Source organism: Gavia stellata, chromosome Z (genome assembly GCF_030936135.1).
Source record: "Gavia stellata isolate bGavSte3 chromosome Z, bGavSte3.hap2, whole genome shotgun sequence".
Classification (NCBI taxonomy): Eukaryota; Metazoa; Chordata; class Aves; order Gaviiformes; family Gaviidae; genus Gavia; species Gavia stellata.
Window position 1 is genome coordinate 13,831,021 of NC_082637.1, and position 19,122 is coordinate 13,850,142.

The 19,122-nt window shown below is 40.3% G+C and overlaps 1 protein-coding gene across 1 annotated transcript in view; it reads left to right on the forward strand.

The window, feature by feature from the left end:
* The first annotated feature begins 2,056 nt into the window (after nucleotides 1-2,056).
* SPEF2 (sperm flagellar 2) overlaps nucleotides 2,057-19,122 on the forward strand; it is a 64,849-nt gene continuing 47,783 nt past the window's right edge. Inside the window, 7 exon segments of the mRNA XM_059833990.1 lie at nucleotides 2,057-2,114; nucleotides 2,908-3,010; nucleotides 8,847-9,099; nucleotides 10,770-10,940; nucleotides 12,433-12,573; nucleotides 13,623-13,702; nucleotides 14,594-14,810. Coding sequence (XP_059689973.1) covers nucleotides 2,057-2,114; nucleotides 2,908-3,010; nucleotides 8,847-9,099; nucleotides 10,770-10,940; nucleotides 12,433-12,573; nucleotides 13,623-13,702; nucleotides 14,594-14,810 — 1,023 coding nt within the window.

The window sequence follows — 19,122 nt, forward strand, 5'->3', positions numbered from 1 at the left end:
GACAGAACCACCAATGTTATTTTTAAACAAAATTAGCTGTTTAGATATCCATTGCATATGATAATGAACTTGAAGGAATATATTCCATAAAAAAATTCTTAAAAATACAGGAAGTATTTTCAAAGCAAAGACGATATGGAAAAAGTTCTAAACTTAATATAAATCAGTTCTGCTTTGCATTTTGAAAATCAACATAAACTTCTGTTAGTGACCACATACATTTAACTGTATGTAAATATAAATACATTGACATTGATTTCTGGAGCTGAATTCCATGATGAAGCTAGAATAGATTTGTTCTTTGGACTCTATCAGAAACACACTGGTGTGTGTTACTCCCACTGCAAGCATTATTGTAAAAAGAAAAAAAAAAACCACAATTTTTTTTCTTCCCCTAAAGTGTGCATGTTTTTATAACTTAACATATACACAACACTTACAATCTTTAAAAGGATACAAATAGTAATTTAAACATCTGCCCTGGAAGTACATCCCCTCTCTTGAAGTTTCCTGTTACTTGACTCATTCATGTGCTACTAATTCTACGATGACCTTCTCAAGATAAAAATGACTGGCCAATTACACATTTACTCTTAAAAAACTCAGTAATTTATTTTGATTTAAAACACACCCAATCAAAAGACTTCTAGAGGAACAGAATCCATAATATTCCAAGTTGTTTATGTTAACTGTTAATCATTGTCACTTTTGAAAATTACATTTAGTTTGTTGTCTGCCTGTTATTAACTAGATCCTCTTGTTCCTGTCTTTTCTAGATTAAATAATCCATTAGGATTCTGTATTGCACTGAAAGGTACTCGAAAACTTCATTAAATCAACTACAGATCTTTACCAGAGAAAGAAACTGACTAATTCAAATTCCCATGGCATACGCTGTATTTTCCAGATGTAGCTCTCCCCTCTATGGTCTATATTTTTGTAACACACTCCTCAAAATGGGGGCACCAAAGGTATGCATGGTATTTCAGTGAGATTCCAAAACAAAGATGACCTCATACAAACAAAAGCAGAGCAAAAACCACTATCAGTGAAGCTTATTTCAAACCAAGCTCGGATCCCCAAACTGGCTTACTGCAGAACCACACAGGCAGCTCTACTGGCACACAGACGCTTCGAGACTTCTTATACAAACGGTACTGTTGAAGAACATCCTTGTAAACATGTAGCACACATTTAAACCAGCAGAGTTTTTTCAGCCGTTTTTGCTCTCCCTCCCCATTTCATACAGTGCCAACATAGTTACTTGTGCTGCTATGTGAACTGATTTGGGAAAATTACCCCAGATTTTTTTTTTTTTTCCTGTCAGATTGTTTTTCAGCCTAAGAGTCCCCTGCTCTACACTATCTGTGCTAGCCCAAGAGCAAATTCAGCAATGAGCAGCCTACAGTTGGGCTGGAATGGGGAAGTAGTGATTTAAACACCAATTAAACAAGCAGCTAGACACGCGGCCACGCAGCCAGGAGACGGCGGCCGGGGCAGGCAGGGAGCGCGGCGGCGAAGGCAGCGGCTGCACCGTCAGCCGAGGCTGACAGACCTCACAGAAAATGGCAGAGGCCCATCGAACAAGGCGCTGAGTGACGGGGGCTACCGGCCACCTATGACTAGAAAAACCCTGCTGCCCGCCAGCCACGCGCTACCCTGTGCGCAGCCGCCCCCTCAGCCCACGGGGAGCCCCGCGCTCGGCGAGGGAGCGAGGGACGCCCGCCCCGCCCGCTCAACGCCTAACGGCCCCGCCGCAGGGCCGGACAACGGCCCGGCGCACGCCCCCTCAGCAGCGGCCGCGGAGGCAGGCACGCGCCCCTCGCGGCGCGCTCACCTTCCTCCTCGTCTCCCCGCCCCGGCCACGCCCGCGACCCCGCCCCCCCTGCAGCGCATGCGCAGCGTTCCCCGTGCCGCGCGCGCGCGCTCCTGGGGGCTGGCGGCTGCCGCGGGCGGCGACGCCGTCCCCTCCTCCACCGCGCTTGCGCCGGGCCCGGTCGTCGTGGCAACGGGACGCGGTGCCAGGCGGTCGTGAGGGCCGCCGCCGCCGCCTGTCATGTCGGAGATTTTGTGCGAGTGGCTGAACGAGGAGGTGAAGCTCTCCCGGAGCGTGGGTGAGTGGGGGCCCCGCTGCGTTGGGAGGAGGCGGGGGCTCAGGGGGCAGCTGGCTGGCCTGCCGGCGCAGGGGGCTGCCGGAGGGTCAGGCCTCCGTCCCGCCGCGGGATTTAAGGGGTTCCCCGGGGCCAACTCCTGCTGACCTACTCATGAACCCTCCCGCTTTCTCGCGCCCAGATACATCCTCAGGTACATTTTTAATCTTCATGTGCAAGACAGTGATTTTCGAGGTGAAGTTAATGTTTTCCAAGGCGCAGGTGCTCTCGGGAGATATGAGGAGCTCAAGCTTCATCTGCTAATAAGGACTCCAGGGGATAAAAGTATTTTAATATGTTTGCAAAGCAGTGCTTTGTTTTCAGTGGCAGGTGTTGTGCTGACTTTGGAGAAGCATTTGTTCTGCAAGGATGGAGCAACTTTCCATGGAAGAGAAGCACATTAGATCTAGCTTTGTTTTCATTTGCATTTTTTACGGAAAATTTAGTAATTATCATTTATAGATATTGCCACCATCTTAATTACAATTATGACAGTGTTTACTTTTTAACACTGAAAATGAGAATTAATTGACTACCTAAAGCTTATGTTGCAAAATAACAACACTGAAAGCAGATTTATTTGTGACTTGAAAACTAGTTACTGCTAGATCAATCTCCTGAAATTCCTCTGAATTATTTAATAAAGTTTGGACTTAATTTTGTTACAAAAAAAATAAAAATAATATTCTTTTAATTATCTTATTAAAAAAAAAAAAACAAAAAAAAAAAAAAAAAAAACAAAAAAATCTGAACTTAGTTCCAGGATCATTTTCAGAAGAATTTTCTACTGGCTACCTCCTAGGAGAACTTCTACACAAATACGGTCTTCAGGATGACTTTAATCAATTTTCACAGAGCAGGTTAGTACATATGGGTAACATGTCTCTTACAGAAATTAGACAAAATATTTATTTTTCAGTTAGGATTTGCTAATGCAGAGTGGGAAAGACATCTAGAACTTATCAAGATGTGATACATTTATTAGTACGTCAGAAGCTACTTGTATTTGACGCACGGATTAGCTTTGTATTTCCAGAGAGACTGATCATACTGCTTCAAGAAAATTATGCATTTTGATTGTAACTACTATAGTATCAGGTTAGATCAAAAGTTCAACAAGCCCTTCAAGGATGACTTTAAGATTGGAGATAGTGTCCCCATGAGCTGTGTAGAGCCAGCAATTCAGAGGTGTGGTGTGGTGGTGACCATTACAACTTCACTAAAATGAAAATGGTGGACATGCATTGTGAGACTCTGAGTGAAGCCCTGGTGGAAGATCATATAAGAATTTATAAGTTTACAAGTAAACTGGTGTAATATCCACAACAAAGAAGAACAGAAAAACAGGGAGTTGAAAAATCTTGTGCAGATCTGTGAGCCTTGGTGTATTGGTGATGCTGTTCATGGGGCTTACGCTCCATTTTGGCAGACCTTGGTGCACCTGTAAACCAAGTGTGCCAGGCTGTACGTCCTCTTCCTGTTTCTTCTGAACATCTTTTTTATGTTCTTTGCACTTCTCATTTATTTATACCCTTTCCTATCCAAGTCCCACCAACTTGTAGGAGAGTGGCTTGAGCACAGCTAACAAAGGCAGCCAACAAACACAGCAGTTTTGCACAGCAGTTTTTGGGCTCTGCTTCCTAGGACTTCTAGATCTCTCAGGAACTTCTGGAATCATTGGAGAACTCCTGGTAACTCTTTGAGGAACTTCAGAGTGCCTGCTGCTGCTGGGAAAGGATAGCTTCAGGAGGCTTTTACTTCTAGCAAGCTCTAGCAGCTTCTAACAAGTTCTGTCAACTCTTCTTGATAAAAGGGTTCTTTGAGCTCTTGTCTCCAGCTGACTTCTGATTAGGGAGGTGCAATTAGTGAAGATGCACTTCAGCAGGTGCAAGAAGAGGTTAGAAACTCTGCTGAGAGAAGTATGCGTGCTCAGCAAAGGTGGTGAGGCATGACAGGGCACGATCCCCAGTACCCACTGGAGCAACTACTCAGAATGTCAGAGGCCTCAACTCAGATTGCTTTCCAGAGAAAGCAGTCAATCCTCCATGTCTTAGGCTGTAGGGAGTGCCCAGAGTCTTTACTTAGCCTTGGGCAGGGGCAGGTGGTAGCTTTCCCTGCAGAGGTGTATGCTCATGGAGGATCTGTGTCACCAAGTCAAGCTGCTGCAGAAGGAGGTCAGTGGACTGTTCAGTGTCACTGATGATGAAAAAGAGATTGACTGGATCTTCTCTGAGACACTGCAGATAAAGGAACCTGAGCCCACAGCTGTGCTGAGGGAGAGGCAGGCAGAATCTGTGCTTGTTGGGTTGGGAAAGGAGATGACTGGTAGCTTGTGACTTCTGGCAAGAGGAGGAAGGTTCCTCCTCCACCTGCTGATCCACAGCTGCAGAACAGGTTCATTGCCTTGGTAGCAGATGAGAGGCTGTTGGCTCTGTGCAGCAAAGCATCTGAGCTGGCAAAGTCTGAACCACACAGGAGCACCAGGAGGCAAAGGTGAGTAATGGTAATGGGAGACTTTCTCCTGCAGGAGATGGAGGTGCCCATCTGCTGACCTCATGTGATAGCCAGGGAGGTTTGCTGCTTGCTGCAGGTCGGGTCCAGGACTGAGGAGGCTTGTCCAGCCTTTGCACTGTTACCTCTGCTGCTCTTCTATGTGGGCACCAAGGATACCGCCAGAGAGACCTGGAACGTATCAAGAGTGTCTCTGGAGGCAAAAGTCAAAGGCATGGAGGCCCAGGTATTTTTTCCCTCAATTCTGTTGGTGAGGTGGAAGGACTTGGTGAAGAGTGGATAGATTCTACAGGTCAACAAGTGGTTGTGCAGCTGCTGTCAACAGCAGGGATTTGTTTTTTTCAGTCATGGGATCCTCTCTGAAGATGGAGGACTGCTAGGAAGAGATGGGATCCACCTGACCAAGTTGAGCAGAAGCATCTTTGCCAGCCAGCTGGCAAACCTGTTGAGGATAGCTTTAAACTAGGAATGAGGGGGAAAGGACATGATTACTCTTAAACAACTGAGGGAGTGATGGCCTAGACTGGCAAGCAAGAGGAGGAGGGTGATGTGAATAAGAGGGGCAAAACAGTGCAGAAGGCTGCCCACCCCAAATGTATGTACGCAGTTAAGGAAGTGCTGGGAAGACAGCATTATGGGAGAAGCATTCACACTTTTTCTGGTAGATCAACACAACTGGCTACCTCTCTGAAGTGCCCGTATACTAATGCATTGGGAACAAACAGGAGGAATTAGAGGCCTGTGTGCAGTTGGAGGACTACAGTATCATTGGAATCACACAGAGGCAGTGGGATAGCTCACACAACTGGAGTGCTTCCATGGCTGGGTATAGGCCCTTTAGGATGGACAGGCTGGGAAGGTGAGGAGGAGGAGTGGCCCTTTATGTGAGAGCAGAGACAATACACAGAGCTCTGCCTTGGTATGGATGATGACTGATTAAGGTCCTATGGGCTAGGGTTACCAGGGTTAGAGGAAGGACCGAACTGCGTGATGCTGTGGTGACTATTTGCCACGGATCACTTTAACAGGAAGAAGCACATAAGGTTTACCTGAGACCACTGGAAGAATTCTCATTTTCACAGACCTTGGTCTGAATAGGAAACTTTAACCAGGTTGGTATCCACTGGAAGAGAAACACTGCCAGGCACAAGCAATCCAGGAGATTACTGGAGTGCATTGATGTTAACTTCCAGAGGAACGTGACTGAGAAGCTGAAGAGGGGAGACATCCTGCTAAACTTAGTATGTACAAACAAGGGAGGTCGGGCGCAGCATTGACTGCAGTGACCATGAGATGGTGGATTTCATGATCTTGAGAGGAGTGAACAGCATCAAAACTCTAGACTTCAGGAGAGCAGACTTTGGCTTGTTCAGGCATCTGGTTGGAAGAATCCTATGTAAAATGGTCCTGGAGACAAGACAGCGGATTGTTTGGGGGTTTTTTTAATGATTTTTTCTGAACAAAGGCAGCAGGAGGCATGAATGGAAGAATAAGGTGCTACTGACAAAACTCAAACATGAAAAGGAAGAATGCAAGATGTGGAAGCAGGGTCAGGCGACCCAGGAGGAGCACAGAGACACTGTCTGTGCAGGGATGGCTTTAGGAAAGCCAGCTACCATTAGGAGTCAAAAACAGTGAAGGACATGGAGGGCAACCAGAAGTGCTTTTACAGGTATCTCCACAGCGAAAGGAAGGCTAAAGTAAACATGAGCCTACGGCTGGCTGGGGCACAGGACCCAGTGAAAAAAACCCATTACTGCTTACAATGAGGAAAACACTGCTTATGCTCCTGAATTTTTCAGCATTCTTCCCAGAGCTCTGAAATCTCTTTAGATTGACCTAAAACTTTTGGTTGTGACACCATTGTAGCCACATGAAAGAGCAGGAATGGATAGTAGTCTGAAGGTTGTACGAGGCTTTTCAGTCTTGTGGTTGCGTCCCTAATTGGGGCCCCATGGAGGCAGCAAACTTCCCTGAAAAGAGGGTCTGGTCTGCAAATGGGCACTTCCGTTCCACACAGGAGGGGATTACCGATAATGATAACTCACGGTTGCTTCTTCTTGGCGCTGGTCTTAACGCAGGTTTTGTTGCGAGGGGTTGGTCTCTCTGACCTTGTCTTGAAAGCAGCTTTGCAGAGAAGGGCCTGGAGGCCCTGGCAGAGAACAAGTTGACCGTGAGCCAGCAATGTGCCCTTGCAGCAAAGAAGGCCAGCAGCATCCTGAAGCACATTAAGAAGATACAGCTCTGGTGAGACCATATCTGGAGAGCTGTGTCCAGTTTGTGACTCCCCAGTGCAAGGAAGACATGGATATATTGGAGCAGGTCCAGAGAAAGACCCTGACAATTATTAAGTTCTGGGAGTATCTGTCATATGAGAGGAAGGAAGACTGTATGTGGTATTCTTTACCACAGTACTCCATGACTTTGTAAAGATAATTTGATGTTTTCACCTTTCTTCATTATTTTCTTTTCTAATAATTACTAACATTGATCTTTTGACAACTATCGAGAATTGAGACAGTGTTTTCTCAATTCCAAGATATGTCTTCTGCACATTAAATCAATTATTACTGTGTAATAGTCATTTTATGGTTCTGGAATCCTGCAAAAGCCTATATCTGCCTAATATTACTTAACAACTAGAAAGTAATACTTTAAAAATTTCGAGTGTGCTATTAAGGAAAAGCATATTATTCATGGATCATTTGGTAAGCTGGCATCACTTTAATATGTTTTAGCACAGCCCAAGGTAAGATCATACCTGTTGGGGTGGTGGTGGGAGAAATGTAGATTACTTTTTTAGGATAGGCAACTGTAACCTAGAAGGCACTAACAGAAAAGAGTATGGCGTCATTGTGACTAACTAGTCAGGGTCTACTTAACTAAATTAGCTGCTTTTGTTGCACAGTTCTTGGACATATAAGCAAGGGAATAATAATTGAGAAAGTGATACCACTTTTTAAAAAGGAAAACTACTGGAAAACTTTTTCCAGTTTGGCTGTCCATATTTGAAAAATAAAATATTCTAGTTTTCCCTGAACTCTTACAATGATCTTGAAATAATATTTACAACATTTTTGTGTTATGAGGCAAGGTTAAGAAAATCCATCTGATCTAATTACAGAACAAAAAGTTTAGAGGTGATATCACCATAGCTTCTCAATGAATATGAGGTGATTTCTGACAACAGGGCTCACCTTAACCTTGACTCACTGGCAGAAAAATGTTCAACAGTTTTAAGCTGCAGTTATATATAATTGTGTAAGAAATTAGGAATGGACTATTATAGTGAGAATAATGAGCTCTTGGACTGTTTCATCTAGGAATGAGGAGAATACTGTGTTACCAGAAGGTTTTAAGTTAAAATTAGACATTTTTGTAGAATTATGCTGTAGCTTGGCTGACCTCAAAAGCTTGTTGGTTCATGTGAAGCAACTATTGTGAACTCAAGTGATAGAGCAGTATAGAAAGCATGATGTTCTGACTCAGGTTGAAGTTATGGATTTGTTGGATGAAATTTGATGTGTTAATTGTGATTCAGTGATAATTTATTGTTATTGGGTTTTGTCCTGTATAACTATCCACAGGAGAATCTACATATCAAGAGAAACATTAATCTGCAATCCGCTATTTCAGTTTTGAATGTGAATTGCTCATTAAGACCATAGTCTTTGTTTACAGCACTACTCCAACTTATGTGTCCACTTCTTTTTATTGTAGGAGAAATATGACAAAGTGTTTTGATTGTTAATACATTATATAGACTTTTGAAATAATTTCCTATATCTTGGCTCGTTAGAACTCAAGTTAATTGTACAGTTAATATAGAAACCTCATTCTAACCCTTTGTACTTTTTGTGGGTGGTATACAATTAGCTGCAATTGGGAGTAAGCTTTTGCTGTCAGATGCACTTTGTGTGTGCATGTATTGGGATTTATATAACCCAATGTGCTCTCTATTTTTTCCAAAAGTTATGCCTAGCAGACCAATGCAGTTATATGTACTGCAATATAAAACCTAAGCCAAAGTGTTTATCACATTCCTTTAAGGAAGTCCTTTGTGGTATTTTTCCCCTCCTATCTTGGTATAAGATAAATGTCACGACCATGCTTATTGTAGCAAGTTGGAATTGAAAATAAGTTTATGTTCTGATTTTGTTGTTGTTGTTGTTTTTAATGATACAGGCTTGCAAATGCAAAACTTAACAATTTTTCTCGCCTGGAGCCCACACTTCACCTCCTTGGTGTACAGTTTAATGAGAATGTGGCCCAAGACGTCATGACAGGACAGCATGGGGCTGTAACAAAGCTTTTATATGAATTGTATATTGCTTTAGAAAAAAAGAAAAAGGCAAAGCTCACTGGAGTAGCCATGGAAGCAATGAGACCTGCAGGCACTGCAAAGCTGAAGTCTATTGAAAGTGTTTTGTATCGAGAGGTAACTAACTATGCCTATTTTCTACAAATATGTAGGAAAAAAGATAGCATATTTACATGTACCTCTCAAGCATGTTGCATGCTTCCCCTCCCCACTTTTTAAATCTCCTATTCAAAACCCAATACTTACATGGAAAGGAAGCAGCAGTCCTTTGCGATGTCTTATACATAGACAGTGGGATTGCACCATTTACCTGTGACTCATAAGGACATTGATCATCTGTGTTTTGTGTTCCTTTGTTTTGGCTTATTCTGTGTTACCTGCTCTGTTTTTAAGCTTTCTGCAGGCTTAAAATTCATATAGCAACAAAGGCTAGTAGTTGTTCAGCAGCTGCCGTTTTAGTCATTTGATCAGTACAGATTGCAGACTGCATTGCAGTCTAGGTATCAACTAAACTAATTTCCCCTCCAGAAAACCTATTTATAACTGTATTGAGCTTCATGCCACAGTGGTTTGGTTCCTTTTTCCATATAGTTGTACTACAGTCCAGCCTGCAATAACCATAGGATGAGTAATATGAAGAGGAAAAAACAAAGGGGAGAGTATCTAAGAGGAAGTCAGTATCAATGTAGTAGATTCTATTAAGGATGTTCTTCTTGTCTTCAACAGTAATGTTCAGCACGTGCAGACTGTAATTTGTTATCAGGATGAGCAATCTTTAAGAAGCTATATATCGTAAATTAAATTCAGCTGGGTGAAATTTCACATTTTTCTGACACACTTCCTGAAAAATAGTTTACAAGCAGAAAGTTTACCAACAAGTGCAAAGATAGCACCAAACATTTGAAACATCCATTCACCTATAGAGGGATAGCTTAAAGAAGAGAAAGCAACTCACAGTAGCTCCTGTCAATAGATAGATTCAGAATGGCATTTGAATCATAGAGTAGTTGAGGTTGGAAGGGGCCTCTGGAGGTCGTTTAATCCACCTGCTCTGCTCTAAGCAAAGTCAACTAGAGCAGGTTGCTTAGGACCTTGTTCAGTTGGGTTTTGAATATCTCTAAACATGGAGACTTCACAGCCTGTCTGGGCAAATTGTTTATCACCCTTTCAGTAATATTTTTTTATCTTATGTTTAAGTTAAATTTCCTGTATTTCAGTTTGAATAGAATAAAATTGGAAGGGACCTACAACGACCACCTAGTCCAACTGCCTGACCACTTCAGGGCTGACCAAAAGTTAATGCATGTTATTAAGGGCATTGTCCAGATACTTCTTAAACACTGACAGGCTTGGGGCATCAACCACCTCTCTAGGAAGCCTGTTCCAGTGTTTGACCACCCTCTCAGTAAAGAAATGCTTCCTAATGTCCAGTCTAAACCTCCCCTGGCACAGGATTGAGCCATTCCTGTGCACCCTGTGACTAGATACCAGGGAGAAGAGATCAACACTTCCCTCTCCACTTCCCCTCCTCAGGAAGCTGAAGAGAGCAATGAGGTTGCCCCTCAGCCTCTTTTTCTCCAAACTAAACAAAGTTTGCCATTGTTCAAGTTCAAATCTGCATGTTTTTTTCAATGGAGCTAGTCCTGTTTTTTTGAAAAATATTTTACCATGTTTAGATGTTGTGCTGTGTACATTAACACAGGAAAACACAGGAAATGACTACTGCAAAAATATCATTTAAATATGTTTCTTCTGTTTCTCACTCTTCATTGCTTGTTTAATTTTAGCGTTTGAAAACTTTAACACCACGTCAGGCTGATTTGCAACTACAGCAGATTTCAGAGCATTTTGAAATAAAATCTAAGGCAATAGAAGATAAAATAGCTCGTATACATATTGCAGAACGACAGAAAGTTCAGAAGCTCCAAGAGGAACAAAGACCCCAAGACATTGAAAAGGTAACTACTTATTTTTATAGACTTCTGAAGAAGCATTTTCTTAAGGTCATATACATATTAAGTTAGTTAAAGCCACTGTGAATGCTTGTTAGTTCTGTGCTACACAGTCATGTTTATACAAAAACAAAGAAAAGAAGTATGCATGGCAATCATTAATACGCAGATATAAAGCCAATATACTGTTGTAAGACACTTAAAAACATTAATATTAAAAAATCACTTAATGTTAAATTGAGAGTATTTGTATGTTTTCATGCATGGAAATTATTTGTAGTTTTGAAGACAAAGTGTAAATTCCACAACTGTATGTGTTTAAGGTGTCTTTGTAAAAGAGGTTTGTGACATTCTTCATTTGTGAAGAAAAGATGAAGCATTGTTCAAAAGCAGGAAGAAGACACAGGGAAGGGAACCTATAGTGGGTATGGCCTCAGAACCTCTTGTAGCTCTGTATAGCTGTTCGGATAAAGTAAAAAGAAGAACTAATTTCTTAAGATATGGGAACACTCATCCAAAGAACAGCCTGTAGTTTATATAGAGGAACTGGCCATCTACCCAAGGGATGTTGAACCACAATGAAAATGAAGTTGACTAATCTGAGATGCATTTTATATGGCTAATTAAAGGGAGAGAGTCTTGCTGTGGTTATTTAGCTGTCCTATTGCCACTGCATGAACAAGAATGAAAAAAAAAAAAAAGTCCCTTCATGTATCTAGAAAAGAAAATGCAAGCAATATCAAAAATATTAAAACTAAAATTTTAAAAGAAAATTTATTAATATCTTATTTGATATATTACATATTTATTTTTTAACTGTCTTTGACACTGTAAAAAACCCCTTTTTTGCCACTCAATTCCACCTTTAACTGCATGTATCTGTAATGCACTTTTAACTAGTGTAATTTAAATGTTTGTTACTTCTTGATCATCTGGGACTCATTGTTCAGCGGTAATATTACCTAATGGTATTCTCAGTTTCTGTACCAGGAAACTGGTATTCTCAGTTTCTGTGCTGAATTCTGACCTGAAACAGGTACCATACTAGAGCTAGAATTTAATACAAGCCCTTAAATGCCTATTAGGCACTAAGCGCAACTGTTTTTTTTACAGATGTGTGCCTATTGCACCGCACTATTTGTTAATACAGAAATAGCATATATAGATGCACTGTTTTGTGATAATGGTACTTAAAAAATGTATGTTCACCCTCAAACATTGAGAACGTATACTAGCATATTGCTAAGCTGTAGAATTATTCAGAATGTAGAGTGATACTTGAATTTAAAATGCATTTTACAACATCTACTCGATACAAAAATGGTGATTTATGAGTACAGTGGCTGAGAATATTCTTAAGACAAAGTTTAACTATGGACAAAAGATTAATTTTTTGCTTTCATGCCATTTCAATGATCCACTTAAAAAAAAAAAATAGGGCTATACTGTGTATTTTGTTTTAACTCGAGTATCTGAACACAAGATGTTGAATATTCAGCATCACATAGGAAGAAGGAGACAAAATGAGATAATGGCCAAGATTCAAGCAGCCATTATACAGAGTCCAAAGCCACCACCAATCCACATCATAAAAGCTACTGAAGCCAAAAAATTCTTAAAGAAAAAAAGAGAAGCAGAGGTAACTATCATCTATATTCTTTTAATGTTAATTATATGAACTTGCAAAACATATGATTTCTGGGAGCATTTACACTTATAATACTGTACTTGCGCCATCCAAAACCTGCTGATCTAACTGTTAAAATGGTATAGTAGACTCAACCAGTGAAAACTGGGCTAAATATTAATATGATTATGAGTCTGCATTTTTTACTGAGTAAAAATTTGTTTTTATTTAAGAGAAAGTTCTTATTGGATAAATACCATAAGTAGGTACTAATTTAATTGCTGACAGTATTTTAGGTTCTAGTCTACCACACAGAATATGTGAAGTAAAAGCATTAATGTTTCCTTCTCATTTGTGCATGATGAAGTTTTGCACAATAGTGTATGAACTCCTTCATCATACACTATAAAACTGTCTACTCTATCAAAACTATTAGTAACAGCTGAAATTGACAATAGTCTTAGATCAAACCAAGAGACAATGGCAATTCAGCAATAAAAAAAATATCTGTATTATCTAGTGCTGAAGAGTACTTGGATTGTAATCTTACAGTTCATGGATTGTATTTTCATCAGGAGTGCAAACATTACCTGTTTTTATAACTGCGCAACCATGACAGATGCGTTTAAATGTAGAGTGTAGGAACATAGTTGCTTGAGTAACTATCAGGGATAAATTCAAGGTACTAAATCTAAAGCAGATCAGAGCCCGCAATATCTTGTTTCAAATCCCTGAATGGCAGGAATTATATAAATTGCTAGAGTCCTGTGTAAAATCAGAATTAACCTGCAGAATGAACAACTGCAAGATCTTAAGATTTTCTGGCTGGTGGACATAGATATAGCCAGGAAAAGGGAAGGGGGAAGGAAATGAAAGGTAGAAGAAGGAAATAGTCTTGCCTTTTTTCTTGATCTAGCTGATGCTTAAAATATTTTCAGTGTAAACATTTCTGTTGTGCTGACATGACATAAAAATAATTCCCTAACACTTAGTCTGTTGAACTGTCCTTATGATGCTTTGTGAAGAGAAAAGAAACATTAAATTTTGCGTTATTTCTTCAGGACATGTACAAGGAGATTAAAAACTTTGAGAAGTCTGTGGCAGGAAATGCCTCTGCAGTACACAGACAAGTCACTGACAGGTAATATTTGGATATTAGATTGTTAAGATTAGACAGGACCCTACCTCAGGACCCTACCTACTATATATGTAGACAGCTACTTGAGGAAAATGTAGTGGCTTGTTTAGTTTAAACTGTGATTGTCCTTTGAGTGATTGTCCCACTAGCACTGCAAATATTCCAACTCCAGCACTGTTACAGTGTTTTTAGCTTACCTTTAGTTGTAGTAGGGATGGTTCAAGCTTCCTTCTCTCCTTTTTGCCATGTATGCAGCAACAAAGGACACAAAGTGCATCTCCTGTTCTCTGTTCATTTCAGTCATTGAGTCTGTACAGTCAGTTAGACTTGCAGAGAGACGAGAATGGTTGTGGATGTACATACATGGTAACACATTTCAAAGAAAATAGAAGAAACCTTTCACCTTAGACTTATCTGTATGTTGATTTATTTGTGAATGATTTTAAGTAAAGTCATTCTGTCACCTTTAGCGTTATGTATACCATACTCAGAAGAGGTGGCACTTATGCATGCTGCTGTGGATACTTCCGTGTGTAAACAACCTGTGATTAATAACTCCACAAAACAGCTCTCAGAGTGTATGGATATATTGAAGAGTAACCCATCTTTCTTTGATATTCCATGAGCCTTCCTAATTTCCTGTTTCTGCAGAATTTGGCTTCATATTAGCAAATGAACTAATAGACAGTTTGCTCAAATCAGTGGTGGAGCCCTCCTTTGGACTTGTTGCTTTTGTGGCCCACAATGACCACTAAGTAGCCACAGTGTCCACAGAGAATGCTGTTGTGCATTTGTCAGACTTGCACATAACAATACAGGGATCTGTATGAAAACACCTCTAAGAACCATAATTCCTATAAAGTCAGTGATCTTCTTTTTAATGTTTTCAATCAGAGATATACAAGAATCATTGCAAACACAGAAGTTGCAAGAAACAACTCTAGAAACCACAGCACCGACAGCAACTGAGCTGTTAAATATTTACTCAGATGATGAATATATAAGGAAAATTCAAAAACGTTTAGAGGAAGATACGTTTGCTAGAGAACAACGAGAAAAGAGACGGCGAAAAATGCTAATGGAACAGTTAATAGCACATGAAGCTGAAGAGGTGAGAAAATGTATGCTGAAGTATTTAACCCATGCACAATCAGGAATCTAAAAATTTGCTTACAAATATAAAAGAACCATATTTTTGGAGGGCTGAATAAAATTTGGAAGGGATAAAGGGAGGTATATACACTTATCTCTGAAAATGATTTTTATGCCAACCATTGCCTTCCCTTGAAAAATATGGAAGGTTATCCATTCTTTCTTGCCACCTTTATGTCATATTCCATCCTCATAAATCATAATGGATTGAATGAAGACAGCAGAGCTAGGATTATTAAAAATCAGTCGAAGACCTGCCTTGAATTTCCCCCCACACACCCAAAGTTGAACTTTAAATTATCAAAATGTATCACTGAATCATTAAGGTTGGAAAAGACCTGTTAGATCATCAAGTCCAACCATCAACCCAACACCACCATGCCCATTAAACCATGTCCCGCAATGCCACGTCTACATGTTTTTTGAATACCTCCAGTGATGGTGGCTCCACCACCTCCCCGGGCAGCCTGTTCCAATGCTTGACAACCCTTTCGGTGAAGAAATTTTTCCTAGTATCCAGTCTAAATCTCCCCTGGCACAACTTGAGGCCATTTCCTCTTGTCTTGTCACTACTCACTTGGGAGAAGAGACCAACACCCACCTCTCTGCAACCCCCTTTCAGGTAATTGTAGAGAGCGATAAGGTCTTCCTTCAGCCTCCTCTTCTCCAGGCTGAACAACCCCAGCTCCCTCAGCTGCTCCTCATTAAGACTTGTGCTCCAGACCCCTCACCAGCTTCGTCGCCCTTCTCTGGACATGCTCCAGCACCTCAATGTCCTTCTTGTAGTGAGGGGCCCAAAACTGAAAACAGGATTTGAGGTGCGGCCTCACCAGCACCGAGTACAGGGGCACGATCACCTACTTATTAAAAAACAACAAACATGGCATTCCTTGGTTGAAAACCTGTATTTACAAATGTGTCAAGTTTGTGATCTGGACTGGGTGAATTCTGAAATGGTTGTGCTGGGTGATATGGAGAAGCAAAGCACTTTTGCAGATCAGATCTTTGATTTTTGATGTGCTATGGAATAGAAGGTATGCCTCTGAAGGATGTCTGTGTTGCATCTAAAAATGGGTGTGGCAGGTTATTCCATTTGAATCCTGTCTCGTAAAGCACAAGGCTTTTCGGATTCCTCCTCAGACACTTGTCATTCAGAAAGTAGCTCTTAGGTTATTGACTTCACAGATCTTCTCTTTCATAATGATTATATCAAAACAGAATCGTGTAACTTACTGGGTTTATGTGATTTCTAATTATCTTTCATCTTAGTATTGCACTGTGAGTCCTTAGCTTAGATCATATGTATTGAACCCTGTATAGCTGAGTCTGTCTCCACTGCTGTTGCATAATAATAGCACTTCAGATGTGTGGCATCTCTGAAAAGGAAAAGTGGCATGTAATGTCTGGAGATGTTTTTGGAGTTGTTAAGAAGAAATTAAATTTGTTGAGGTAGGCATCTAGAAATTAGATGACTTTTCAATACTATCCCAGACCTATATTCTATGAAAAACACCTATAGTGACTTAGACCAAGAGCCCATCTGTCCATGTATCCTGTCTCTGAGCTCTCATTCAAAAAGATTCTGTATCATGATCTTGTTGATATGCATAGGCCATAAAGTTTTGTAACCCAGTTGTCTGAAATCACTGTAGTCCCAAAGCTTGCTCTTCACCTGCTATCAGCTGTTGCAGCCCCAGCACAACCCCAGCAGCCTGGACTAGTGGTTCTGATAGCCATAGCTATCAGCTGCTGGCCATGTGGCCAGCAGCAATCGCTGGTGCATTTGGTGGACATCTTTAAGCCAGCAAAGCCATCCAGTGCTGTCGAGGAGGTCAGACAGCTGGTCCACCTGCGGTTGTAGTACAAGCCTTGTCAGTTTGAAATGGAGGAGTTGTTGCAATGTACTGCCAACCAGACTGGCTCCAGTGAGGCTCCAAAGCGAGGCAAAAGTAACAACAATGTTCCTAACTTCGCAGGAAGGAAAATCAGCATTGATGTAGGAACAACAGAAGTCACAGGCTGCAGGAATTAGAAGGAAAGGCAAGTAGGCAGTTGACTGGAACACTAGTCTAACCAGATTAGAGAATCTATTTAGTGGTAATTTGGCTCTAAATTAGCAGAGGAAGAGGTGTCTGGTTGGAAGCTTGTGAGACTTCAGAAATTAGATGTTGCTTGACTTCAGGGGAGTGTGAAGGAAACTGAGGTATTTTCTTTACAAAAAGAAATAAATATGAAAAGTAGTTGAAAATTACTTTCTCCCTCTGTTAGACATCAAACCAGAAAGGATTTGCAGACTGAAACTGTAGCTTTCTTGTAGACATTAGGGTCAGATTTTTAGCTATACTGCATAAAACTTGAACACAGGGCATGGTATCATTTAGAGTCAAATGAGTTTCATTCCTTCAGAGTGCTTTAATGTGTTTCATGTCCATACATATAAATCTCTACTAAAAGAATCTTGTTCAAATTTTTGAGTTTTGGCACATTACAAGTTGGAGCCTGGGAGAAAAAATACTTTACAATTACATGACACTCCTCTGTGTGGAGCACAGAGTGATGTCAGTCAGATTTTCATAGGCAGGAGTTGAAAGAGTTTGACAGTAACATGGCTTCATCCCAATTGAATTTTTGGTCTCCACCATTTCAGCAAAGTATTTGTTCTAAATACTCGTTATTTTTAAATGCTCCGTTCAGATTTTATATCTCTGAATTTAAAAAGTAATCAGGAAGAAGTTACCATCAGCAATAAATTGAGAAGATGAAAATGGGAGGGGAGATTAATTGTACTAGATTGTTGCTTGTCAACCAAATAGATTTATGCATGCTAAGCTATAAGTTTTAGTCATAAATTTTATGACTACACAACAGGACAGAATTGTTTCATTGGTATGTAAATTAAACAAGAAAATACAAAAATAGAAAAATGTGATATAGTAATTATGTATGAACAACATGAAACATAAACACATTAATGTTTGGCCACTGGATGCCACTGTTGTCTCAAGTAGGTAAACTGAAAAAAGTGTGTATTATGCTTTCTTGGTAGTAATTTTTCAAATGATTGCTAAGATGTCCCATTTGTGTTTTCTTCAGACACTTCACAGTCCTCTGTGAAGAAGTTGATGTAAAATGCTAGGTCAAAAAATTGTACTACCATTTTTATTTTGTCTCCTAGTGTGCCCAGAAGTTTCAAAACTTTTCAACCTTAGGTTTTAGTACTTTGTCCATTCTTGTTTGTAAGAAAGATAGCTACCAATGCTTCACTCCCCTATCCAATAAGCACCCTTTTTGAAGTTATGAGTTTGGTGTTCTGAACCCTAATTTATCCATTGTGTACCTCTGAGTTAGTTGCTTTTTTCTGTATTCCTGTTCCTCAAAAATTTCCTGCTGGCTCTTTTTAGGCTTACTCAGCATGTTGAAATATTTGATCACTTAGAATATCGAAGTTCTCTACCCTTCAGTTAACAAAGAAAAGGTCTCTTTTGGCTGCTCTGAAGTGTTCTAATGGAGCATCTTCCCATTTCCTTTAAAAAGAGCATATTCACCTGTATGAGGTGCTTTGATTTCTCACTGGGCCAACTATTTGCACCATACAGTTGATGGTTTGAGTATGACGAATGACCACTCTTGTAGGGAGGCTCCTTCAATCAATCACCTGTGAATTAGGATTTAAAGATCCATTTTCCTCTGATGGAGTACTTATTGGTGTGCTAATCCGTGGTTGATGATAAGCAGTTGCAACTAAAGAAAACAAGGATATTTACTTGTAATAGGAAGCAAAGTCTGTGCATCCTCTACTCTTCTTTGAAATCATAATGAAATACTAAGTCCAAAGAAGCAGTGGATATAACTGAGGCAACAAAGCTCATCATGTCTCCTTTTATTGCCTTGACTTCAGGAATGTAAGAGATAAATGGACAGATTAACTCTTCAGTAGGCAAATTGGAAAATTTTATCACCTGAACTATATCAAATGACACATAGCATGAATATGAAAATATAAAGTGCATATAAAGTTGTTACTATTGCATTGTTTTCCATTTCAGTTGCATGCATGATAATAGTTCTGAGCATAGAAAAATAGTGTACAAACAGTACACTTCAAATAGAGTACCAAATGAAACACATACAAAATTAGATCCTCATTTTGTGATAAGTTTGCAGAGAGACAATATTGCACGCAGGTGAAGCACTCTGGGATTAAAGCCTGAGATGACTGCATCTTCACCATTAGAACTATCATGCAATGTCATGAGATTCAGTGCTAGGAA